Source organism: Vipera berus (assembly GCF_964194415.1).
Source record: "Vipera berus genome assembly, chromosome: Z".
NCBI lineage: Eukaryota > Metazoa > Chordata > Lepidosauria > Squamata > Viperidae > Vipera > Vipera berus.
The window spans coordinates 28,074,269-28,101,600 of record NC_138205.1 but is presented as its reverse complement, the minus strand read 5'-3'; the positions used below and the strand labels follow the sequence as shown (position 1 = coordinate 28,101,600).

The 27,332-nt window shown below is 39.9% G+C and overlaps 2 protein-coding genes across 2 annotated transcripts in view; both read left to right on the top strand.

Moving 5' to 3' along the window:
• Positions 1 to 1,421: 1,421 nt before the first annotated feature.
• On the top strand, positions 1,422 to 13,250 carry CHMP2A (charged multivesicular body protein 2A). The gene is made up of 6 exons (XM_081345523.1): positions 1,422 to 1,669; positions 5,003 to 5,199; positions 5,290 to 5,469; positions 7,508 to 7,638; positions 7,878 to 7,939; positions 9,718 to 13,250. The coding sequence occupies exons 2-6, from the start codon at positions 5,032 to 5,034 to the stop codon at positions 9,837 to 9,839; spliced, it is 663 nt and encodes a 220-aa protein (XP_081201649.1). The 5' UTR covers positions 1,422 to 1,669; positions 5,003 to 5,031; the 3' UTR covers positions 9,840 to 13,250.
• A 9,066-nt stretch (positions 13,251 to 22,316) lies between these two features.
• Positions 22,317 to 27,332, top strand: part of LOC308678925 (natterin-3-like) — a 56,518-nt gene continuing 51,502 nt past the window's right edge. Inside the window, 2 exon segments of the mRNA XM_081346155.1 lie at positions 22,317 to 25,552; positions 26,186 to 26,660. The gene's annotated coding sequence lies outside the window, so the exon portion shown is untranslated.

The following is a 27,332-nucleotide window of genomic DNA, read 5'->3' as shown; positions in this document are numbered from 1 at the left end:
GTCCTCATTTTACCTACCTTGGAAGGATGGAACTACATCTAAGCCTGCTTACCTTTTTTTGAACTCAATGTAGGTTAGCTATGGGTTAGGATGCTGAGCTTGTCGATCAGATGGTCGGCAATTTGGCGGGTAGAATCCCGAGTGCCGCGTAACAGAGTGAGCACCTGTTACTCGTCCCAGCTTCTGCCAACCTAGCAGTTCGAAAGCATGTAAAAATGCAAGTAGAAAAATAGGGACACTACGGTGGAAAGGTAACAGTGTTCCATGCCCCTTTGGCATCTAGTCATGCCGGCCACATGACCACAAAGACGTCCTCGGACAAGCGCTGGCTCTTCGGCTTTGAAACAGAGATGAGCACCATTTGGAAATGACTAGCACGCATGTGCGGGGGAACCTTTACCTTTACCTTTATATGGGCAATGGCACATATAAAACAGAACAATTATGGATTTTGATTTTCCTTCAACCATAGAAACTCCAGAAACTTAATTTTAAGCCAATCATTGAACCAATCTATTTCTCAAGGTGGCAATTGTGAAAAAAATTAATTTTTAAAGAAAGGTTATAATACTGAAATTACTATTTTATGGCCCAGTCATATTAAGTCATACCAATTAGTCATACTAAGATATCAATGCAATTGCATATTAGCCTGTCAAAAAAGGATGTAGATGATTCAGTTTAAAAAAAAATCAAATTAAGCTTGCTAATTTGGGATTTTATTGTCATTGCTGCTATTAAAACTGAGTGGCAGCTTCATTTAAATTCCTATATACACATTCACTGCTATGCTTGCATTTTCAAATCCCATTCCTCTCAAAAGTCGGGATCCACATACTATGATCTGTCAGTTTACACAAGCTCTTACTGAACTTATATATGCTCATCGTAAATAGCAATGGAACAAATACCAAGAATTCTACATTCTCTTTCAGAAAGCGGTTCACTGATAGTAGTATCGATTTATTATTTTTGTGGAAATGCCTTCAAGTCAGTCTTGACTCTTCGCAGCAGCCTGGAGAAGTCCTTGCAGATCTCATGGCAGGATTAGAGAGGCTGGCCAAATGCCATCTAGATGAGTTTGCGATTAATCAGGACTAGAACTCATAGTCTCCCTGTTTCTAGCCTTATGTCTTAACCACTACACCAAAAACTGGCTAATATACAACTTTTCTAGCATGAATGCTGTCCTTGATAACTCATCATCCATTGGGGAGGAGAGACTACTAAGAATGATGATGATTAAAAGAAGCATTTCCTCTCCACCCTATTGTTTTTTATTTTGTTTTGGTTTTGAACACGGCTCACTTTCGCCTCTGATGGACAGTTTGGAATGTCCACCAATGGAAACTAGGGGGAGTGGGTGGGAAGGGAAGAGTCTCTCTGCACTTTTGTTAGATCTCTAACACAGTTGTCACCTAAAATTTCCCGGAAGTACCAAGAGGGGCAGACAAGACTTTCATCTCCTACCGTTTCTTTCCCCTCTCTGTATCTAATTTCCGGTTACGGCCCGCCTCCTATTCTCTGAGCAAATCAGGGAGGCCTTCGGGTTTCTCCACCCGCGTGACCATGACGCCAAAATGCCACTCCCGTGACGTCAGTGGGCTGAGGCGGAAGAAGAGCGTAGAGGAAATATCGAGGTGAAGCGACGCAGTTAGGTGGCTGCTCGGTAAATTGTTGGCGGTCGGGGGGTCGGAACGTTTTATATTGCTTGTCCCTTTTTGCCCTGCTATAAAGTAGGCTCATCTAGTCTGTCCTTCGGATTATCACTCCTATCATCTCCACTGATGGATGGGGGGGGGGAGCACATCTGGAGTGGTGGCAAGTTCTGGAAGAGTACTGTAAAGGTTTCCATTTGTCTGTATTTGATTGGAATGATGTATTGAATGTGTATGCTAACATTTGGGTAAGGAAGGATGTTTTTTTCAATACTCTAATTTGCTATAATTATTATATTTATATTTCATTCAGACCCTACCATCTCTGAAAAATAAATCCACAGTCTGTTAAGGTAAAGTAACATAGCTGAATTTTTGTACTCAAAAGCTTCTTAACCAAAGCGGCTTCATTGTGACTTGTTTAAACTTGTTTGGTCCAAGGAGAAATTGATTTTATTTTATTTGGTTTGATTCTCTTTTTAATTCTTTGCTTTATCTATGGTGGATTAGCTGATGCTTATCCTACTGATGTGTAAATGATGGTACCATCAGTTAAACCAAACTTTAAATATCAGGCAGACCATTGTTTCAAATCATTTCATTTTAAGTTATTTAACATAGTGCAAATTTAATTTCTTTAATCTGTCCTTATAAATAAAAAGGGTTAAATGGGAAACAGTTTTTTGTTAGACAGTTTCTGAGGATGATTGAAAGATTTGAGGATTTCCAGACTGTATGGTTGGCAAGTCACAATCTTTAGTAACTATCAATACTATGACAAGACTGCTTGTCATTGTATCCACATTATTCCGGTGGATATTCTGTATGACAAAGATGTAACCAGCTGAAAGTTGCTTAACAACTCTCTCATTAATAGGTGAACTCTAGCTCGCCTATTGACCACCGATGCTGGGAGATACTTCAGCAATATTAGAACACCTGAGGTTTCCTGTCATGAGGGTTCTATCTCTCTTAACCCCAAACCTTTACATAGATAACTGTAGATTACATAAATATATTTCTATAAGAAGGAAATGTAACATATTTTTGATAAGTGCATATATTTACATTATTTAGCTCAGCCATTGAGCCCCTTAATCACTATCTAATGCTATCCAATTTATGACAGGCAGGTTCTAAGTATTTCCAAGATTGTGACTCCTGATTTTTAGAACTCAATGAGAGTAATTAAAAATACAAGTCCATTTGTATTGTTCCATCCTTTCATTAGAATGCCTCTGTTCTAGGCTTAAGTCTAATACATACAGAGGCCATTAATTTTGGAAAAGTAGAAAAGTGTGACAAAGGGTAGAATAAAGAGATCTGGTTATATGAGAACCATCAGTGATAATAAAGTTTAGTTTTAGTACTAAAGTTTCATCTTAATATTAATCGTGTCCCTTATATAAAGACTAACCAAAAATTACTTATATAGAGATATGATCAGATCCTGAAGTTGAAACTCAAATACTTTGGCCACCTAATGAGAAGGAAGGACTCACTGGAGAAGAGCCTAATGCTGGGAAATATTGAGGGCAAGAGAAAAAGGGGACGACAGAGAATGAGGTGGCTGGATGGAGTCACTGAAGCAGTAGACATGAGCTTAAATGGACTCCAGAAGATGATAGAGGACAGAAAGAAAGGCCTGGAGGAATGTTGTCCATGGGGTCGCGATGGGTCAGACATGACTTCGCACTAACAACAAGAGATAGGATAGATTATAGGTAGTTTGGTCCTTGCCCAATCTTAATATAGATGAATGGATTTTACCACCAAGAATACCCATCTAACATGTTCATATCTCTGGAGGATGTCTGGATTGAGAAAAGATGTCTGAAACACCAAGTGTTGTTTTGTTTCTTAAAGAAGGATTGCATTTTTATTTTTTGCTTGTAAATTAGATTTTTCTCTGCCCTATTTTTTATTTCTCTGACATAACTATCAGTAATTATACCACATATCCAAATTGTGTGTTGGAGATGGTATTGATGTGGCTTAATGACCCATTGTCACAGAGGGATCTACCTTCAGAAGTGTAGGTTCTCTGAATAAGAGTGCATTTCAAAATATTTGATAACTGGATAAGGCTGGTTAAGTTAGCCAGAAACTCAAACTGGAACTGTCTTGTTATTCTTCTGTCTATTTTCACACAATATAAATGATTTCTCTTAATTTGGATCATTTTTATTTGCTCAGCTTATACAGTTCTACTGTATTCACCAAGCAGCAAACTACAGAGAAGAAGATAATGGCTTATGAATAGTAAATCACATACTGAAGAGTGTATAATATTGAGCAGTGGTTCTCATCCTGTGGACTGTGGACCCCTGGGAGAGCACAGAGGGTCCGTGAAGGCTTGAAGAAATGTTATGATTTAAATCTTGAGTTAAGTCTTAGGGACTGATGGCAGGCATGTCAAACTGCCAGCTCATGGGCCGGATGCATCACACCAAAACTGTACCCACCCCATTGCCGGCAATGGGGAAAAAGTCATGATACGTCTTGCGATATCATGTGACGTCGCGAGTTTGACATACCTTACTATGGCCATGGTCCATGGCCACAAAAGGTATTTAAAGGGGATCTGTGGTGAAAAGATTGAGAGCCACTGAGGTAGAGCAATATAATAAAATACAATTTAACATAATTCATACAATATAAAATACAATGCAATACAGTACAACACAAGGTTTTGAAGGGTGAACAGAGGCTTTTTTTTGTAGTTCTGTTGAGTTTTTGATACATAGGGCAATAAGAAAAGTTTATATAAAAACTGCAACAAAAACCTCTGTTTGGCCTAAGCTTGTTGCGAAATGATAGAACTAACACACACACACACACACAGAATTGTTTGTGTCCCAGAACAGTGAATGTTGGCCAACGGGCTGCAAAATAGGCTGGCCTGTGCACGCACGTGTGTGCATGTGCTCCTACTCGCGCCAGCACCGATGCCGCTGTGCAAATGGGGCGCTGTGTGATGAAAACAGGGTGCTGCGTGGTGAAAATGGGACAGTGCTAGTCTCACGTGAGTGCCCCGTTTGCGTCGCACATGCTCACGGCCCTGTTTGTGTGTGTGCATGTGTATGCGTAAAATGTTTCCCTCTCCCTTTCCCTCTGGTCCGCCAACAGAGAAAGGTTGGAGATCTCTGTTCTAGTTTGTTCTCATTCTGAAATGCAGTGTATTTATCATGAAACTCTAATTGTAATTTTAGTAATCTGATTGGGGGGGGGGTTTCTTTGGTTGATGACTATATATTTTAATAAATTAGAGTTTCTTGATGTATTGATACGAAGATACTTTGTTCCTATGTGTTTTATATTTCCGCATATTCCTTTTTCTCAAGACTTGTAGGCTGACTCGTTTTCTGTCAGGATGGATCTACTGTTTGGGCGCCGGAAGACCCCAGAGGAGATGCTACGGCAAAATCAGCGGGCTCTGAACCGTGCCATGCGAGAATTAGACCGTGAGCGGCAGAAGCTGGAGACCCAGGAGAAAAAGATAATTGCTGATATCAAGAAAATGGCTAAGCAAGGACAGATGGTGAGTTGGGAAAGAAAGGACAAATATGGTTTTTGAAAGTCACCAGAAGAAAATCTATGTCTGCTTTCTAACCTGGTTCTTCCATCTCAGGATGCTGTGAAAATAATGGCTAAAGATCTGGTGCGAACAAGGCGCTATGTCAAGAAATTCATCATGATGCGGGCTAACATCCAGGCAGTGTCCCTTAAGATACAGACACTCAAATCGAACAACTCCATGGCTCAGGCAATGAAAGGTGTCACCAAAGCCATGGCTACCATGAACAGACAGGTGGGTAAGCTGCATACTAGTTCAGCTGCAGAAACTCTCTTAAACTGCTCCTTTTGAACCTATACCATACTCACTGACCAAGCATCTGATTGCATTCAGAAGGTTCCACTTTAAATCAATCTGCCTAAAATTCTAGAGAACCAATGAGATTAGGCATCTGGAACTAGAAATCCAAATAATTTGACTTAACAAAAGGCAGCTTTCTAAAAGCTATTTTGTGTTAGAATAGAGTAACAGAGTTGAAAGGGATCTTGGAGGTCATCTAGTCCAACCCCCTGTTCAGGCAGGAAACCCTATACCATTTCAAAAGGCTGTCCAGTCTCTTCTTAAAAACTTCCAGTGTTGGAGCATTCACAATTTCTGGAGGCAGGTTATTCCACTGATTAATTGTTCTGTCAGGGAATTTCTCCTTAGTTCTTGGTTGCTTTTCTCCTTGATTAGCTTCCATCCGTTGCTTCTTGTCCTGCCTTCAGGTGCTTTGGAGAATAGCTTGACTCCCTTTTCTTTGTGGCAACCCCTGAGATATTGGAACATTGCTATTTCTTTTAATAATACGTGTGGGTTGTTAGATATTACATGTAGTCTTTGTTTAGCAACCGCTTCATTTTAGTGACCATTTGCAGACTGATGAAGAAATAATTTTGAGTCCTCTCATTTACTATCTTTGCAGGTCTATAAAGCAAAGGAATGTGAAAATGAGGTCATAAGTACAGTGGTGGTTTTATTAGTGTTCACTTCATGTAACCACTGAGTTGTTGATTCCAGTTGTGGTTGCTAAATGAGGATTACCTGTAGAATCTGTTTTGTTTGTTTTTCAGAAAGGGAATGAAATTGGAATTGCTTAATGCAGGGGTGTCAAACTGCCGGCCCGTGGGCCAGACGTGTCACACGGAAGTCGCACCCACCCCATTGCCAGCAATGGCAAAACAGTCCCAATACGTCATGTAACATCACATGATGTCACGTGACGTTGCAAGTTTGACATGTCTGGCTTAATGGGAAGAACTAGACAATGGAGACTAGGCAGAAAATGTAGCACAGAAGCATTTTAAATTGACAAATTCAGAAAATGTGCCACTTAAGGTATCATAACAAGTTTACAGATACTTTTTTCACCTTATTGTTGAATTGTTTTTCCAGCAGGATTCTCCGGACTGGATACAATCTGTCCTGAATTATTTTCACTGTCACTTGATCAATTAATACTTTTGTTAAAAAATAAACATTCAACCTCTTAGTAACAGTAATCTGCTGCTCTAGTGATGTTACTCCATTCACTGTTTGCTCATTCCTAATCAACTCCAGGATAGTTTTGTGTAATTCAGTCTACAGGCAGCTGACCTTGAAGAGCATCTGGAAGCTTTATTTGGTGCAGAATGCAGCTGTGTGGACTGTGATGTCGATATCTCGGATGGGTCATGGAACAGAGTGTAATCTGCTGCTGGGTGCAATTCAGGGTGCCGTTTTTGACCTTTAAATGCCTACATGGCACAGGATCAGGTTATTTAAGGGATTGTCTCAATCTCATCTGTCCATCCCATCAGGTCCAACAGAAATGGTATGCTCTGGGTCTCATCTGCTATTGAGTTCAATCTGACAGGACCCAGGACAAATGCCTTTTTTGCTTCAGCTTTTGCTCTTTGTAACATCACTTCCCATGAGGTGAGATAAGCCCCATCTCTGTTAATCTTCCAGGAAGCTTTGAAAAGGTGGTTCTTTCATCAATCCTGAGGTTCTATGGTGAGCCTGTACAATGGTGAATGAGGCCAAATGATGGTTGTCCTCCTGCTGTCTTGGAGGTCTTTTATAGTTTTGTTTTATCTTTGTTATTTATGTCTGTTTTTTAAATTTCAGGTGTGGTTTTAACTTTTTTGCTTGTAAGCCTCCTACATTCACTTTTTGTGAGATTGGCAATGATATAAATTTGCTAAATAAATAAAATATTCCCTTCCATTCCTTTCCAAAAGGTGAAAAGCAAGTGATGGTTTATTTCCTTTTCTGAGATTTTGTAACAGTGTCACTTCTTGCCTTCTTTTAGCTCAAGTTGCCTCAGATTCAGAAGATCATGATGGAGTTTGAAAAACAGTCAGAGATCATGGAAATGAAGGAAGAGATGATGAATGATGCTATTGATGATGCAATGGGAGATGAAGAGGATGAGGAGGAAAGGTAATTAGCCTTGGAAAGCTCATAAAGTTGCATATTGAAGAGAAAGTTTGGCAGCTAAGAGGTGGCAAGTGATAGCTTTTTGACCTTCAAATCCCTCCCTGAAATCCAGATCTGTGGACAGTAAAGCCAAGCCTGTTAATTCAACCTGAAGTTGAGAAAAGAATTGAGATTGAGTTAAGGGAAGTGATGGATTAGCCATGCAAAGAAGTGCACTTCATGTTCTTGCTTTCCATTCACAGTGATGCTGTTGTCTCCCAGGTGTTGGATGAGCTAGGTCTGACACTGACCGATGAACTGTCAAGTAAGTATTTGCATGAAATGAAAATTAGGAAAGAAGTACAGCAAGGGAAGAGACACTTGATCCACTTTGTGATTCACAGATACCAACCTATTTGAATTGAATGACTGAATAAATAAGAAAGAGACCAAAGCTTACATAATTCTTGTAAATCCCAGATGGATAAAAATCATTATTTATGTCCAACTGACTGTGGCTGGCTCACAATATATTATCATAAAATCCAATAGACCTAAAACAAGATGGGATGTGGTCACTCTATACAGACAAACAAAAATAACAGAAAAACATTCAACAGTTAATAGTGTTCCAATACATCTTTAAAAACAGGTATTTCAACAAAGATTAAAAATACATTGTGAGTGGTAATGAGGCCAGTAAGACTGGGGCTCTTAAACTTTGTGCACTGTAACTGCCTAATCACCATAATAGTACAACTTCAGAAATTTACCCTAAGTAATGCAATTTTAACTGAAGTTAAATAGAAACCCTTGAGGAATGCAGTGGTCCCCTTTGAAATGAATGTCATTTCTTAATTGTGAAATTAATTGTAGAAAATGTGGTCCTGATTGCTTTACTAAAAAAACCCTGAACAAAATAGGTTGGTATCTGTATAGAAAGAATACACTGAAAGTATGTAGAGAGAGATTTATTTTAAAAATTGACTGTCTTCCCTCGCCTCTTCCAATTCAAATGGTGGTGCTATGGGGTTCTGCCTTGGTCCATGCATGCAAAGTCCAGTCCTGTCTTATAGGTTCTGGACTTTCCACCATACTACCTTGGATTAATCAGCTTGTCCAGGCAGAGCAGGAAAATGAGATTTTTGGGTAGTTCTAATATGTGCAAAAAGTAATAAGTAAAACGCATTGTCCCCTGATCTGTTCCGAACAACAAGAAGCAATTCTGCTTGAAGGTGTTCAAGGTTTATTTTGGTCTGTTTGGGAGGTGAGACAAGGCATGACTGAGAGAGAACCTCCTGGTTCAGGAAAGGGTACACTTGGTGTGTTAAATAAATTTTTACAAAGGCTGCCAGCTGCTCCTTGAATTGGAGATATGAATCTAAGAGAATGTCCTGATTTCTGACGTGTTCTGTTTGAGGTACTGCAACCCCATCCAGAACCAAAGCTGGAAAAACATTGGATCCAGGAAGCCCTAAAGTCCAAAGCTCCTAGTCTTGCTAGGAGCTGAAGCCTGTTCTTCCCCATTCAGATCCCTGCACCCTCTTGACACTGATACAGGACCTCCCCCAGGATCACTTGGTTGTCCAGGAATGGAGTTGTAAAGCTGGGTATCATTAGAATAATGATGACACCTTACCCCATGCTGCTGAATTATCTCTTCCAGCACTTTGTTTAGTTGTTAAAACAGGAGTAGGGAGAGTGTTAAGCTAGACTTTTCCCCAGTCATGAATTCTTTTTGGAACTGGTCTCTGGAAGGAAAATTAGCACAACACCATGCCCCTGCTTCCAGTCCTTAGCACCAAAATCAATAATCAGCATCAAAGGCTGCTGAGAGATAAGGGGGAAGCAAAGATGCACCATCTTCATCTTGCTCTTGCCAGAGGTCATCCAGAAGTGTGATTAATGCTGTGGTTAAGGACATAATGTGATATGTGAGACTTTGTCTATTTTGCCATAGTTAGCCTAACCACGATAAGTATGATGCATGAACTCCATATATACAGTAATCCTGATGCCACCCTCTTGGGCAGAGGGAACTGGGAGTGGATGGGAAAATTGCGTTATTGGGTTGTTGCAGATTTCACTCTCTCTTCCTTGCAGATTTGCCTTCCACTGGTGGTTCTCTGAGTGTGGCAGGAGGAAAGAAAGCTGAAGCCTCAGCAGCCCTCGCCGACGCAGATGCTGATTTGGAGGAGCGGTTAAAAAATCTACGGCGAGACTAGAAGAGCAGTGCCCAGCTCCCTTGCCCTCCCTTAGCTTGGGTGGTTCTTCAGCCACTCCTGGTGTTAGGACTGCAACTCTGCTGTGGCAGGGAGTCCTAGCGTTGCAAGCTTGTGTGAGGCCTAAGTGGGGGAAAGAAGGGTTCGATCAAGCCATGTGGTGCTTTTACGTTTCCCCTTTGATTTGAAAGGACTTTCAGCATCACTTGGTAAAATTATATGGCTTTTTTTTTCTTTTTTCCTTATCATGAAAATGCCTCCATTTCCTTGAGGCTGGATAGCTTGGGATCTAAAGGAAGTTTCCTTCGGGGATGGGGTGGGGAGGGCAGGAGTGGGTGACATTCCCTACTCAATACCCTGCGTTCTTTTAGCGATGATGGTAAGGTGAGGAGGGGAACAACAGGGTGTACCTTGGCTGATATCCCAGCCATTGAGAAGTGGCCAAGGACTTTTATGACTTTCCCCATGAAAGCTTTATATGAAACACTGTCCCTGGAGGCAAGCGGGTAGGCAGGCTGGCCGGCCTCCATATTGCAATTCTTTTGTCTCTTGTAATAAAGGTAGTTTGTACTGAGAGTTCCTCTGGCACCTGCTATTGCACCTGAAATGGAACAAAATGGAACTGGCCCGTGACCACTGTAGTCTAAATGTCCTACACTGCATATTTGTCTCTCTTTGTGCAGTTGGTGACTTTTGGAGCAGGGCATATTTTATGTGAGAAATTTAGGCAGATTGCCTTTGTTCTAGATGTTTTCCTTTGAATCTGGGAGTATATAAAGACCATTGTAAGTGTCTTCTTGCACTACATATGTTTGAAATTATGGGCTCAGTGAATTGTAGGCAGGATAGGTGGGTTAAAGTAAAGGGAAGACTCCTACAAATTTGGTTTGGAGCAGAGAGCACTAAGGAAATACCTACTTGAATAGTGAAAAATTAAGCTGTGGAATTCATTTTGGCAGAATAAAGTGATAGCTTTGACCTTCATTTGCAAAGGAATTCACTTGTCCTCTCTATAAATTTGGATGTTAAATCCAGCAATCCTGATTGCCGTATGGAAACATCAAGGGCGGAAAAAGGCTGAAAGAGAGGAAGTTTTCCCTTCAGTCCAGCCTGTGGGCGTGCCACAGGAAACTTGAGTGCCTCTTGTGGAACCAGGATGCTGGATGAGAGGCTATTTGGCTGATCTAGCAGGAGTGCTTTGCATTACTAGAATCCAAAAGAGGGTGTATACAGTTGTGCCAGGGAATTGTTCAGATGGAGTTGGGGCTGAGCTGAAGAGCTCCAGAAAATGAGGGGAATTTGTGAGGCCTGCCAAACTTATTATATGTGCCCTGGGTTGTATAGATGATTCCCAAGCTAGCTTCATTCTAGACAGAAAACGGGAAGGAGGAATTTCTGGGACCTCTTCCATTTCTGTTCACCTGATATATATTGACTTTCTTCAAATGATCCAAGGAGGCTGATTTTCTTTTCCCTTGTCTTTATTGTTAATTATTGTTTTTGGAGGAGGGGTGCTTCTGATTCCCAGGATCCAAGGTGGAATATCATCTGAGATCTGAATTGATTGGAAGCACAGTATCCAGGGTGTCCCAGGGATGGTGGAAGTGGTGGTACTGAAGGATGCCCGATCATGGGATTGGTCCGGTAGGCTGTTGGATGTAAAGCTCTTCCGCAGGTTTATTTTTCCTTACGTGCTACTACACAAAGCAAATATGGCAAAGGTGAGGGTCCCAGAAATCTGGGGACATTATGCCATTAATGAAAAATCAGAAGACTTCCAACTGAATAAAGAACAATGACTCAGTAATTGAACATGTCCAGTCAGAATAAAATGCAGGGGCTTTATTGAAGTTGGGAACTCCTGTTGCAGCACCTGCTGAGAATAGTGCATCAATGCTGAGCTTTCTGTTGGTTGAGCACTCTGGAGTCCCTATGGGAAAGGAAACATGGCTGGCTGGGGTTTTCCCAGTGATTTGGAGGCTGTAAAAATAATACAGGAGAAAATAAATAGAGAAATGTAGGTGTGTCTTCCCACTCCTGTGGGATGTAATGCTTTTCTTCCCTTGGGCTAAGCCATAACTTTCCTGGCAAAGGGGTTAGGGGGACAGCTGCTAGCAAACGGATTCATACCACAAACTAGGATAAAATGGAGTTTGCTGGCTTGTAATCAGTATATCAGTGTAATCAGTATATGGTGGGAACCCAACCATTGATTTCAGTGTTGTCCAAAATGATACAGTAGATACAGTACAGCAACTGTTTTTGACAACCAAATTATTTAGGAAAACCATTACCTCCTATAGCTTTTGGGGCTTCGGTGTCAGTATCTGAGCTTGGATTAAGGGGTTGCTAATGTTTTCTCTTGCAGGAGACCTATGTCTTTAATATACACTGTCTTGCAAAAATCTACTTGATGAAGCGTTTGCCTGTCTTTTTATTTTCCTGTGTAGAAAGTATGTGTGGCGTCAAGCAAGGCTCCTGTGTTCAGACCTCCCCACTAGTGACAATATTGTTTATCTTCAGAAACTCCTTTCTAACAGAAAAGGGATAAGGTGGGATTGTCATTCATCCCACATTCCTGATATACCTCCCCATTCTATAAATTGTTTTCCCTGTTAAGCACCCTGATATCATTGAAGCTTGCATTTAAAAAATGAAGTCAAGGGATAAAGGTTTTGTTGTAGTAACTGCTACACCTCTACATGCCTTTTGCCCTTTAAATAAAATGAAGAGTGAAATCCTTTCCTCCAAGATAACATAATTGCTGCACACTCCCTTCTTCTGAGTGAGGTCCCCATAAACTAGTCAGTCTGTGTTGCAACTTACTGAATGCTGCCATCAATCCTTTTACCCCTGCAGTCTAAGCAATATAGGACACTCACCTAGGGACCGTTTTTTAGATCCGGGTGAGCTATGCCCAGTGCCCGCAAGCAGGAATGATATGTCTCCAGCAGCTCCTTGCATGCCTCTTTTCCCTTTTCTTTAACACTGCAAAGGTAAAGAATTGGTGAAGAAATGATAACAATATTGCTAGTTTCTCTTACAACTGAACAACAGCTCAGAAACCTGGAGATCTTGAAGCTATCCCTGCAACTCTCGGGTGTGACGTTCCTGCCACACGCACAGTGGGGGTAGTGACTTGGTAGCTTCCATTACCCCAAGGCAAGCACAAGTGCCCACTTTTAAAACAATGAAATTTTTATTGCATTTTCCCAAGATTTGTTCTGCTCCTGTTGCAGGTCTTGCTCAGTGACATAAGTATTGTAGTCCTTGATTTATATGTAGAATGTCTTCAGTTTGAAATTTAAACATTTTTTAAAAAATATTTTTTCCCTTTCCTGAGGTACTTATTTTTTCTGCTAAACCTTCTTTTAAAAATAATAATAATAATAATAAATGCACCAGTCCACTGTTTCATCATTTTTCACATTTGTCAATAACCCATATGGGTGAGTAGTTGTGTCCTGTAGTGGGAAGAATCACATTTGAACTGAAACAACGGGAGAGGATGGGTTATATTTTGGTTTTTAGGTTGGTAATTATGTGCATCGCAGGAGAGAGGAATGTATATAATTTTATTTACAACTTGAAGCTTTTGGACTGGTTCAGAGATCCAGTCCGTTTAGGAGAAGTGAAAAGCCTTCAGAACCCTTGGGATTTCTTCTGTGAAATGGGACTGCAACTGATTGCGCAATACCAGAACTCAGATCATATATGGCTCTACATTAGGGAACATAATTTTCATATTTGTTGCAGGTTGTACTTTGGCAGCAAGCTGGAGATACAAAGAGACACAAAAAAAAGATGGGGCCAAATCAAATGCTAATTTTCATTATTTAAATAACATCCTGGGAATTGATGTCCATCTTAAAAGTTGCCAAGTTTAAAAACACTGATCTAGAAGATGTCTAGGATAGGAAGGCTGTACTGGATGGTCTTATGTTTTCTTATCCATTGCTGTAAAGAGCACAGGTTAAGGGACGCAGTGGCTCAGTGGGTTAGGACGCTGAGCTTGTTGATCAGATGATCGGCAGTTTGGCGGGTCGAATCCCGAGTGCCGCGTAGCAGAGTGAGCGCCTGTTACTCGTCCCAGCTTCTGCCAACCTAGCAGTTCGAAAGCACGTAAAAATGCAAGTAGAAAAATAGGGACCACTACGGTGGGAAGGTAACAGTGTTCTGTGCGCCTTTGGCGTCTAGTCATGCCGGCCACATGACCACGGAGATGTCCTCGGACAAGCGCTGGGTCTTTGGCTTTGAAACGGAGATGAGCACTGGCCCCTAGAGTCGGAAACGACTAGCACGCATGTGTGGAGGAACCTTTACCTTTTTTAAAGAGCACAGGTGCCTATTGTTTGGATGATCTTACGGATACTTCTCAACATAACAATTGTAATTGAGCCTGAAATTATGATTCAAAGTTTCTGTGGTCATTATGTGGGTCATCATCTACCCGGACCCTATTATATGATATTGTTCACTTAAATGAATACTGCAGTCATTAAGCAAATTTTATGGTCGTTAAGTGAATCAGTTTTACCCAATGGGTATTTTTTACTGGAAACTGGAAGTGAATGCCAAAAACCAGCAAAAAACTCCCCCAATTCAGTTGTGCGATCATGGGACATTGCAAACAGCCATGAAGGTGACTAAATTATCAAGTGCCCTTGTGTGCACTTGTGGCTATCAGGCCATAAATAGCTTTTGGTGGGTCCATTATAACTTCAAATGGTCATCAAGCAATCAGTCACAAGTCAAGGACTATTTAGTTAATACACATCATGTTAGTCTATCAGCTGTGAGAACTCTGACCAAGTGTGTTTGCTGGTTGCTTCATGGATTAGAAATTTCAGTAAATGGAGTAAGCTATGGTTAAATATGAACGTAGACAATGTCTCCTTGCCAGGAAAAACTTCAACTACTGGTTTTTGTGTGTAAAAGAGCAGAAGCAAGAGACTGCAGAATTCATTCCCTGCCCTTATACGACTTGAATATTTTAGAGGTAGATGATTAACAGGATTAGTTGGAGTGATTTCACTTTCTTTCATCTACTTCAAATAACCCTGTTTTCTTAAGTTTTACACAGTCTCAATTCATCAGGGCACAATTTTATTTACCTACTTTTGAACTTAATCCCTCCTCTGACCTGGGTTTTTTCCCCCCTAAGCACCGTTTGAGCTTACTTTTTACCTGAACTATTTTAATTTTTGAGGATGTGGGAAGGATACAAATGGGAGTTGCAACAAGAAATTGTGGAGGTTGAACGTTCCAGTTCAGGGTTCCATCCAGCTGTGTCCTTATGTAATGTTCTCTTCCACTTTGATTTTCACCCTTTGCTTTCCAATAGTAAGCCAGTGTTATTCAGTGGACACAGAAAATTCAGGCCCACATTTAGGGGCAGGCAGCCTAATTTTTTTTTAAATGAATTTTTAAAACAAATTTTGAAAACAGTATGACTGAAGCTAAAAGTTTTTAAATTATCCATACGTGATGTTATGTATAAACTATATATTATATAAAAAGTATAATTTTGAGGGAAAGACCTATTATAGATGAAATGTTGAAAGATAAATCCTATATTTTCTAGATAGGAGGAAAAATCGGGAAAAGAAAAGGAAAGAAAAATAATAACTTGAAAGAGGATTAGGCATTTTTTTTTGCTTTTTAAATGTTTTGGACTTTTGAGTCTCATGGTATTGCAAACTTCTGTTTTCAAAATGTTTGCCCAGTATCAGCTTCTTAGCCTGGTTTAAATTACTGGAGTAGAGGAGTTTTATATTCTGGGGGAAAAAAAGGAAGGTGGGTAGGCCATAACAAATAGCCATCTTCTGTCTGCACGCGAGATTATTTGTGTGATGGAAGCACTGAGCCACGTACTGTGTTGTGCAGCAAAACTCTTGTGTTGCTTTTGGGACTGACTACATTCTTTCGTTCTGGCACTGCAAAAGTGCCTCAGGCTTGATTCCAGTCCATCTGAGCCCTGCTATTTCTCTGCCTTTCTCTGGACTTCCTCATGCCTGCCATTTTCCTAACTTAGCAATGGTTGGATGCATCTCAAATAAAAAGCCTCAGAGTTGCAGTTGGAATCTAGAATGTTATTCCATCCACCGCCATTTTTAAACAACGTGGAGATAATTCAGATGTCTTGCTCCCAATGTCCTGCAGGTGTTGGGCTGCCTTTTCCCACATGACCATCATAACAAAGTAGGTAATTTATGGTGCGAATGGGCAAATGGCTGAAGAGAAGCAGACAGAAACTAATGAAGTTCACGTGGGCTGGGCTGGGCTTGTGTGTTGTCAATCTTATTTTTTTGAATAAATCACTTTTGGCTGGATTCAGGCATAAACAACACTTAATAAAACAACAGTGGTTGGGCTTGCATGGCATACTGTAATACCAAAGCCAAGATCTCATTCTGATTGAGCACCTTACACAAGATGATCTATTCAGCTTGAATATTGTTTTATACTCCAAAACTATTACTCAGAACCTCTAAATTAGTTGGGATAATAAGTACCAGGAAGACATCCAGGTTCTGAGAATGGGATTACTCATCCAACACATGTTTCCAATTTACAACCTGTTTCCCACCATTAGCATTATACATAGTCTAATTCAGGAGTCCCCGAACCCTGGTCCTTGGACCAGTACTGGGCCACAGCATGCCAGCAACTGGTCCGCACAAACAAGCAAAGCCCCATCTGTGGGATGCAGGCAGCACACAAAACCATGTACCCACCAGAAAATCCTCTCCACAGAACCAGTCCCTGGTTGGGGACCTCTGGTCTAATTCACACAACATGGTAAGACTAAAAAATTAGTTTGTGAATCTCTGGAACCCAGGCAGTAGGGTTAATAAAGATGTCTATTTGCCTAGGATTAAATTTATTTTTTATTTATGTAGTGTATAAAGCTGCTTCAATCTTTAAAAAGACTACATGTCATAGGAAAGGCTATTTCAAGATTTTAATGATGCCATCCTGGGTTACCTTGTGTGAATAGGGCAGGTGTATAAGTCTATGCAGAAATAATAAATATGCAAACAACAGAATGCATAAAAATGAAATTATCTGGAATGACATTGCAATATATTGTGCTACCATTCATTCTACATATCTGAAAGCCAGTTTGGTCTAGTGGTTAACGCTTCAGACTAGAAAGTAGGAGATTGAGTTCTAGTTCCGCTTTAGGCATGAAAGTTGGTTGAGTGACTTTGGGCCAATTACTCTCAGCCCATATATCAGGTTCAGGTGGTAATCTGATCAGTCAACTGTTGATTCCAATAGCTTCTGGAATAGCAGGTCTTCACAAACTACTGACAGGCTGTGAAGAAAACATCATCCTTTACTTACAGAGGCTATTCAGAGGAGAAGGAGAACTACAGATAATGCCTGTTTCTGAGCCTTCTCTGGCCATTCTTTCTGGAAACTTTCAACAGGCATTCCCTGTTTTCTCAAGTTGGATAGGCAGAATTTGTCTGAAATAAAAGTTCTCACAGGTCCTGAGCAATATAGAACTTTCTACATAGTGCTTTGACTTGCATTTGAAAACAAAATAGTAGCTAATGCAGTTCTTGTAATGAAGCTGCTACAAGGTCACTCCTGTTACAAGGTCATCCAATAATCACGCGGATGCTGTATTTTATGGCTGTTGAATGTTTCTGCGTAGTCTTCAAAGATACTTCAGGAAAAGCAGATTAGAGTAATCCATACTAGAGATGAAAAAGGTACGGGCGAACATCTTTTCACTTTTTAAGTTAAGGCCACCAGTCAAAGTTGAGAAAGTTCTTCCTGGCTATGTCTTCACCTGCTTTTCCTGCAAGAGCCATGAGACCCTCAAACTGCAAGTCTGGTTTCCATGGGGAAACATCACCCTGTGGAGAGTCAAGCATACAGCCCCAGAATTAGAAGAGTTCTGAGTAAGTAGCCATTCTGTCTTGCATGGGTTGACTCTGAGCTGGTTTCTCCTTATCCAGGCCCTAACAACTCCTTCTTAGTAATATGTATGTTTTTGCCATCTTTTTGCTACTTTGTCTTTCTTATTTTATTGTCATATATTTTTACTTCCTGAACACCCCTCCACCCCAGAGTCACTGGAGTTGGGCACTGTAGAAAGATAATAAACATATGAATAAATAACAGAAAGCAGAATAACAGTTGGAAGGGACCTTGGATTTCTTCTAGTCCAACCCGCTGCTCAAGCAGGAAACTGTGTACCATTTCAGATAAGTAAACAAGCAAACATTATTTCCAAATTCCAGATATGTCCACTGAAAAAGCTGAGTGTGTAGCTCATTTCTGATTGGCAGCCTGAAATGTTTTCTGTTAATAAGATGACATGTTATAGATCACCATATGGTAACAAGGAAATATTTAGGATAGTCCTCTTTCATATTTCCCATTTGTTTAAAGTCACACCTATTTTAAAGAACACCTTGCAAACAATGCTCAAGAACTTTGATGTATGGCTAGCCAGACTGAAGTATGTATGGCTCAACTTGACATGTGTTTTATACAGAAGGCTCTGGCAGAGAAACAGTTATTGCTGAGGACTATAATAATAATAATGACAAAGAATTGGAGAAGATAAAGTATTAAGATCTGAAAATCAAATTGAAAGATTATGTTATACACTGGCTGTGATGGTCTCAGTGGTTATTGGTGCCATATCAAAAAAACTTGCCACTTCATTTAGAAAATCTAGGCATTGACAACATTTCTATCTTCAATTACAGAAGGCTACTCTCTTGATCCACCTTTACATCGCCGATATCTTACAACATCCTAGGTTCTTGGGAAGAACACAGTATGTATGAAATATGACATCAGTTAAAGAAATGGCAGCTGTGATTTCACATGGTTGTGTATATGATAATAGATTTTTATCTCTTCTTTTTTGATATACAGTTTAAGGTGGTGAACATGTACCCATACCCCTTATTTTCCCTATAACAACAATGCTGTGAGATAGGTTGAGCTGAGACTGACTCACATTACCCAGCCAATTTTCATGCTTAAGAGAGGCCTAGAACTGACAGTCTTGCACTTCTCAGCCAGTGTTAGCCCAGAGGTCCCCAACCTTTTGGATGCCAGGGACCGGTTCTGTGGAGAGAGGTTTTTCTGTGGACCGGAGGGGGTGTGGTTTTGTGTGCTGCCTGCATCTCGCGGATGGGGCTTTGCTTGTTTGTGCAGACCAGTTGCTGGGATATCATGGCCCGGTACTGGTCCATGGACTGGGAGTTGGTGACCCCGGTGTTAACCACTATTCCAAACTGATTCTCTCAATTATTGCAGGATGGCTGTGCAATCTGTTTCCATCTGAATAAAACTGGTACTAAATCAACACCTCCCTTGCTCGTTTTCTGCAAAGTTATCAGTCCAGGAAGTGATTTTCTGCCTCCCACTTTCCCTTTTGCAAGTCTCAGTAAATGAAGAAGATTGCCATGACACATGCCAGCTGGATCCAAAGTCTGGTTTCTCCTATAGGAAACCTTTGTCAACTTGGTTCTTTGTTACATGGTGGCCTTCTCCAGATTTCTCTCACTAGCATGGCTAATGCTGAGCTCCCAAATTTGTAGTTCAAGATTGGGAAAATTGCCTTATGCTCTTTATATACCTAGGGAGAACAGATGGTTTGAAGTCTTTATGGTAGTCCTTCAGAGTCAGTCTTTGCAGCAGAATCACAGGGTCCTGTCTTAAAAGCATTACAGGAAAAGCCTGAACTGGCAAACGCCAAAATGCAAGAAGAAGAAAAAAAGAAGGAAAAGAAAAGATTTGGACTGAAAGATTCAAAGGGATATTCACCTCATACTTCTCCCCTTCATTCTGAAAAACCTAATGAATGGGAATTCCCATTTCTAAAAGCAGATGCTCTGTGCAATGTACAGCAACCATGCTAACATATCAAATTAGTTGGACTGGAAGCTTCATCAATTCAACCGTAAAACAGTCCACAGTGGGTTCTCACAAGCTTTCGGTGCATGCTTGTTGCTTTAAATTGGGCCAGTTACCAGTGCAACACAGCAGGAGAGCCCAAATGTGGGTCAGGAATACGCTGCTGGCAATGGATTAGACTGGCTGGGCAGGGGCCATGTAGAAGGAGGAGCTGCTGGCTTCCTGTCACTTCCTATCACTTCCTTGGAAGCCTTGTGACAAGCTGACCTATCAGAAATGTGCTGCAAACAAGCTGAACTGAAGTCATATTCAAACATCTATGTTAACCGCTGTATTTCCTACAGGAAGATGTTGCAAATTGCACCCTGTTCCTCTTTCCTTTATGCTGCTGCCCAGATTACTTTGCACCCTTGGCTAATCTTTGCAAAACAAGGATCTTGTCCAAAGATGCACTGTGGGGTTTCCTACAATTTGAGAGGGAAAACACTTAAACCCTGTTGAGAAGCCATTCAAAAAACATGACGGTTTATTGTATTCCTCGGAATTTAACATGTCCAGTTTTTTCAAACTAAGAGGTAAACCATGATTGTATATTAGGCCTCTTTCATTTAATGTCCATATCAACCTATGAAACAAGAAGTTTCTGATCCTAGCTTCTACTGCCCAGTGATGCTTTTTCTTGCTATATACAGATGGTGCAAATATTCTTTCATTCTCAGCTATAGAGCTGAAAGAACCCTTTAGGTATTATTTCCTTTTTTTTTCTAAAGAAAAAAGCCAGTTAATACATAATTTGAAGACCAAATATACAGGCTTCTTCAAGCATGTAATGAAATGTGGCCGGCAGATCAATAAGCATATATTAGAATAAGTAAAATGGTTTAGAAACCTGAGCATTGTTTGCCAAGTCTCATTTCTTGTTGGACACAGACTATGCATTTTATGTGTCCAGAGATTTCTAGATTCCATGATTTCCAGATTTTTTTCAAAAATTAATGTTTTTCAGAGTACGGTACTGTATTACCAAGATGATATGTAGTGCAAAAGCCTATGGTCCTGCAGAAATTGCTAAACTGAAACTCCACAGTTTCAAATGATTGATTGACCTGTCATCAGCGGTGAAGGCTGGCAGTCATAGTTCAACATCTGCAGGGCCAGAAATTACCTATCCTATATCTAAATCATCCTAAGAGATTGTCTTTTGGAAAATCCACAACTTCTGGGGAAGGAGAAGGAGTGATCGATCACTCCAGACCTGACCTGACATAACTTCACTCATAGTATGATTCACCATTTTTTTTTAAAAAAAATCTAATAGATTCTTACCTTTTATTCACAATAGTATAGCAAACCATTTAAAATATACCGTACATATCAGTGTGGAATCCTTGGTGCTATTTGAGCTTTGTTGTTTCATTACCCAAATAGGTAACATCATCAGTGTGAATAAGAGTGGGGTTTGCTCCTTGTTTACAAATTGGGAGGGCAATTTACTATATATGTTATAAACAGGGAGCAAACCCTACATTCGTTCCTTTGATGATGTTACCTAGTTGGGTAATGACACATCTGCAAGCATACCAAGCTCAGAGAGCACCAAGGATTCCACAGTTCAGTCCTGAGCCCTGAGCTACATGTATTCTTTTCTATTGGAGATATATCAATATTTTGGATTTTCCTATATGTTCTGGTTATCTTGTATTATCACTACTACTACCACCACCACCACCACCATAATCATCCAGAAAAAAAATATCCAGACATAGGAAGCAATGAGAAGAAAGTGTCTGTTGAATTTTTGTGAATCAAATGAATGTTGAGTCTACTCTCCTTCTGAGGATCTTAAAAAGGTCCTAGGAGCAGGTTCAGATATAGCAGAGTCCACCACTTCTTTAAGCAACATATTCCACTACTAGGCTAATTTTGTGCCCTGCAACTCATATTTCTTGTTGTGACCTTTCATTAGCCTAGTGTCCTTAGCTCTCTCAGTTATGTAATTGATTGTCCGCTGCTGATTTAAATTGCCTGTAGCTTCATTAGCAAAAAATAATGTTCCCTTCTCTGCTTCTTTCAGACCTAGCAGATGGTAGGTCTCAGAGTGTTCCTGTTGATCTGCATTATTCCTGTGATGCAAATGAGAACAATCAAGTAACTTGTTGAGAAATATTGCACAAGCAAGACAATACTTAATTCATTGATTTGATTCATTTACAGGGATTTACATTTCAGTCTTTCTTGTCCAAGAATTGATCTGTTGGAACAGCTATAAATGTAATGTAAATTGTAAATATTAATGAACAAAAATACACAACCATTATAGAACTGAGCCATCATAGACCACAAATATCATCTAATTAAGTTTTTCTTGACTTTGGCAACTTTTAAAATGTGTATATTTCAACTCCCAGAATTCTCCAGGCAGTATGGTTTTATGTACTTGCCTGCTAATATCAGGTCTCCCCTCGATTTTCTTTTTTCACAATTGAACATCTTAAATTCTTTAAGCTTGTCCATAAACTTGATGTTCTCCAGATGAGTTGAGATGCTGGCTAGAATGTTTCTCTCCGAGCATCTCTGAAGGGTGTGAATTTAGAGAGTTGGAGTTAAGGAAGATGGTAGAGAATTGGTAGGACGAGTTGGAAGGATGAATTTACAGAAACCATTGCCTAAGTAAAAAAAGGCTGAAACATTTTTAATACCCGGAATTGATGAGAGCTGGACAGCATACAAGTTTATATAATGATGATGATGAAGTCTAGAGATAATATTTGGAAATGGCTCATGCAGACACCTCCCTGATTTTAGTGGACTATAATAAGGAACAATTACTACAGCACAATCAAATTTGCAAGGTTCTTGTATATATAGCCAATCTCAGTAGGTTTCATGTGGAGTTCATTTCCTGATCTGTCCAACCTAGTGGGGCTGATATGTAGAATAAGCTTGCACTACATGCTCACCAACATGCACGATGTGAACCATGAATAAGTGACTTATCCAATCATCCAATCTCATAGGGAGTGGATGTTTGGATAGCAGCTCAGCCTTTTTAATATTTTTCATATTTATACCTTAAAAATCGAAATCCATGCTCCATAAAAAGAGCAGGGGGAAAAGAACAAAGAAAAAGAGGATGGCTGCCAAAGATCTATTTTGCAGCTGCTATGATCATTAAACTCTGGCTGGAGACAAGAAAAGTGAGTTGACTTCAAAGTAAACCTTGGGTGAAGTTCAGATAAAATAGTGAATCCAGGATAAAGTTCTTTATGACTCATCTCAAGACGAAACGGAGTTGAAGATGATTGTTGTTAGCTCAATTTTTTCCCAAGGTCTCAATCAGAGTAACACAGGAGGTACTGATTAGTGTGTGTCAGGTGTTGGCTGTGGTAACATGATGCCTTAAACAAGAAGGTGGATCAGGAAATGCTGCAACAGCCAGGGAAGTCCTTCTCCATTTCTTCCATTCTCTGGAGCTTCAATAGCAGTGGGGGAGGCCTCCCAAGGAGGTCCTGTGATTGGTGTTATCTTAGGTCTGATATTGTAAGATGAGGAGTGATTGTTAGAGTGAAGGAGACAGAGCAGTGATTCCATTAAAGGTGTTTCAAAATGTGATGGCCCAATTCTTGATGGGATGGTTGCATTGAAGCATAATTGTACTGTACCTATCTTGAAATTGCTGAACTGGCTTCTGGCTGGTTTTCGGGTCCAGCTCAGAGTGCTAGTCATCACTTTTTTTTACATAGCGTTATTAACAGTTTTTTTTTAAAAAAGCAATAAAAAGTAGATGCTAAAAGAAATGAAAAAGGGTACAAGAAAGCAACCCCCTCCCCAAAGCAGCTTCCTACCCTGATTATGACAAGTGTAAACAATTCCATATCTCTTCATGTCATCTTACTTGACATTTCATCCCAAAACCCATCTTTTAACAATAGGTAAATAAATTAAGTAACCTCATTTCCAATCTGCTTAGCAGCAAGACAGAAGTCCTTTGGGAGAAGGGCGGTATAGAAATTTAATAAAATAAACTCTAAAATATTAAGCTTAATTAATATAAAGACAGCATTCCACATCTCAATCCCATTTAAGAAGGATAAAATAGTCCCAATATCTTAATGTAAGCAAAATAAAAAACCCAGTTTAATGTAACATAAAGAGACCATTCCTCTTTACATGTGAAAAAACCCCAGTACTCAAATGCTAGCAGTTCCCTTAAAATAGCCACTCTAAATGCAATATATTCTGTTCTACATCTTAACTGTAAACTATAAACAAATCCACAATTCACAAATATAAATGAATCCCATTACCTTAATAGAAAAAATAGGCTAAAATATAACAAGGAGAAATAAATTCTCCTTTATAGAAAATGTTCATTTAAACTTCTTTACTTTGAATAAAAAAGACAAATATTATCAAGTTTAGATCATAAAATAACTAAGGGGAAAAACTAATTTAGTATGCCATATTTTCTAATTACAATATCAACAAATCCCAAAAAAGCCACCCATAATAATAACATCTCTCATTTTATCCCTGGTCAAATAATCCAACAATGTGCAAATCATCACTTCTAAAGCCCTTCATGGCACTGCACAGAATTATATGAGGCAACAGTTTTTGCTGCTTTGCTGATCCAAATACATAGAGAGCAGTCCAAAGCACTCTTGTCTACCAGCTCCATGGGGTAACAATCAGATGATAGGCTTTTTCAGGGGTGGCCCCCATTTTTTGCACTACTTTACCCCCAGAAGTGAGAATATTTCCCCCTTTCCCTGTATTTAGGAGACAAATTAAAACTATTATAATACAACAGTCATTTGAACTGGTATCTCTTAAATATTTTTTTTTATTTTTATCAGTTTGAACTTTATATTATGGTTTTAGCTATGTGTACTAGCTATGTTGTATATTCACCAGAGTTGATTAGGGTGGCTTGGAAATACACTAAATAAATAATAGTTGCTGAATAACAATGTTTATTTGTATCATCATCAGAACAATGGCTTGCATTTTTTCTTTGGGGGAGAAAGAAACTCGGATGACACATTGCAGGCTTCAGTTATAAGAGTGGTTTGAGTATATAAGGATGTACAAGTTGAAATCCAAAATATGATTTTATTTTTCTAAGTCTGCTTATTTATAATTTTTGTTTCAATTGTGCTTCTATGAGCCTTTGCATTGTCCCTATTATTTTTCACTGCATTTCTGGCTTTCCCAGATTAGGATCTTTCTATTTTTATGCCTATCACAGGGAAAAATAAAAAGGAAATGATAAAGACCTTATGTCTGGCAGATCCAGCACAAAATCCTCTTCCTAGGAGTGCTAGGATTAGTTTGGTAGATGGAAATAAACAGGAGATTATGAAATCATTGTGATGTCACCAAAAGGAAAAGTGGGGCTCAGTGAAAGTGGGAATTTATGAAGAGGAGAGATTGTTCCTGAAGTTATAAAATAGAGCAGGATGTTGTGCTAAGAATGAAATGTGCCATACAAATTTATCCAGGTCACTTAGCAAACAAGAAGGAAAGAGTCCTTAATGCACCCTGGCTTATCTTGAGCATAAGGGCAAACCTTGCATATTGCATGTGATCAGTGCTTTTTTTGTAAAAGAAAAAGGTGCCGGAACTCACACATGTCATACAACCCACCTTGCCTATCCTACAAGGTTCCATCCAAAAAAGGTGCTGGAACTCCGTTCTGAGCATTCTATGACAAAAAAAGCCCTGCATGTGATGGCATTTGCTTATTTTTTTCATCTGTGGTTTTGTTTTGTTTTTTGCCTGAAATGCAGCTAGTTGAATGGAGTCTGAATCAGTCTGTGCAGGTCAGATTTCCTCCTTTTATTTTTATGGCTTCTCTTGTCTTGACTATAAGCTTCCTGGTGTGAGATCTTATTGGATCCAGGGGTGTCAAACTGCCAGCCCGCAGGCCAGATGGGTCACGCCAAAACTGCACCCACCCCATTGCTGGCAATGGGGAAAAAGTCGCAATGCATTGCGACACGTCACATGACATCGTGGGTTTGACACCCATGCAATCCTGTTAATAAATTGTTATATATAATGATAGTGTTGTAAATAATTGTATATTTGTAAAAGAGGACTTGTCACACGTTTATTTATTTATTTTTCAAACTTAACACCGCCACCATCCATCTAATAAAAAAGTGACCATATATAGTAGATGTGAACATTAAACTGATTCAGAAGAGAATATACTGAGATCAGTTTGGTAATTTATTATTTATATCCTGTGCTCTCCATTACATAACACAAAGCAGTATATTTATTTAACACTTCCATTAACTCAGTGAATTCAGAATAAAGATAGGTTGCTGGCAAAAATTGTTATTTTACCAGTTCTACTCTTTAAAGAAAGTTCCCATGAAAATGAAAGGTTCAACTACTATTGATAATTATGATTATTTTTTTAAAAAATTATTGTATTCTGTTCTTAGGTGGAGCCTCCAGTTATCTGCCATTCAGAATGTTTATCAGTCTAACATCTGCTCACTTCAGTTGCTGGCATTTCCAGACTGTTTAGTAGCTGTTCTTGCTGTTGTGATTCAGGGTCAGCTTGTGGGTTCGGCAGTTGGGTCGCATGATTCAGAGGAGGAGGAGGAGGGGGGTGTTGGAGAGGTTGCTGAGGGGCTTGGAGAGCTTGCTGATGAGAGCCCTCAGCCAGGCCCCTCCCACCTGGTCACGACGCAGACCCAGCTGTGTGAGCCTGACAGCGTGGATGAAGATGACCCACAGCTGGCCCTGTTCAAGGACGCCCAACGCAGGAGGCAGTCAATCAGGAGTAAACAGAGGAAGGCAATGGGGCACCTCGGAAGGAGGCAGAGAGAAGCCACGCCCTGAACTGTATAAAAGGGGAATGCATGGGAGGGCTGGTTTGCTGAAGGCAACCGCTTGAATAGCTCCTGTTTCATGGTTCGTGTCTTGTTCTGTTTGCTTTTGTATCAATAAATTTGGCAGGCTTAATTCCAGCCTCTTGCCTTCTTGTAAAAGGGGTTGTCCCTGCCTTTTCTGCAGGGCCGGTAGCAGGCTGGTACAGAACACTTGCATCAACTTTTCCTTTGAAAGCTAAACAGTGGGTTTATCAGTGGATGTATCTTGCTAGCAAAGGTAAGTGAAGGCCTTGCATTTTCTTCTCCAATAATTCCCAAATTAATTCCCAAGTTAATGGCTTGATTCTAGTACTTTCTCTGAAGAGATGCAGTTTTGCAATGTGATTGTGTCTGAGCAAAGAAGCTGAATTCCTGAAAGTGCTTTTTCAGGTTAATTCTTAAAGGAAGACCAGGAGAATGGATATTAAAAGAGGCACGTATTAAGAGAGAGCAATGTTAAAACTGCTTGAAAAAGGGGGGGAGCCTTTTGACAAAGTTTAGTGTCACTAATTACAGGGTTCCAGAAGGGGAAAAAAAAACCAGGAAAAGAGTTGGTGTATATCAGTTCTGACTTTGGGTCAAAGTCCACAGGCTGTCTGGGAGGCAAAGCCTGTTTGTCATGATCAATGAGTGCCAATAGTCAGTGGCCTAGTTTACTTATTTAGTAGTTTGGCTTAAAATAATGAGGACTTTCATAGGACATTTTCTGAAGGTA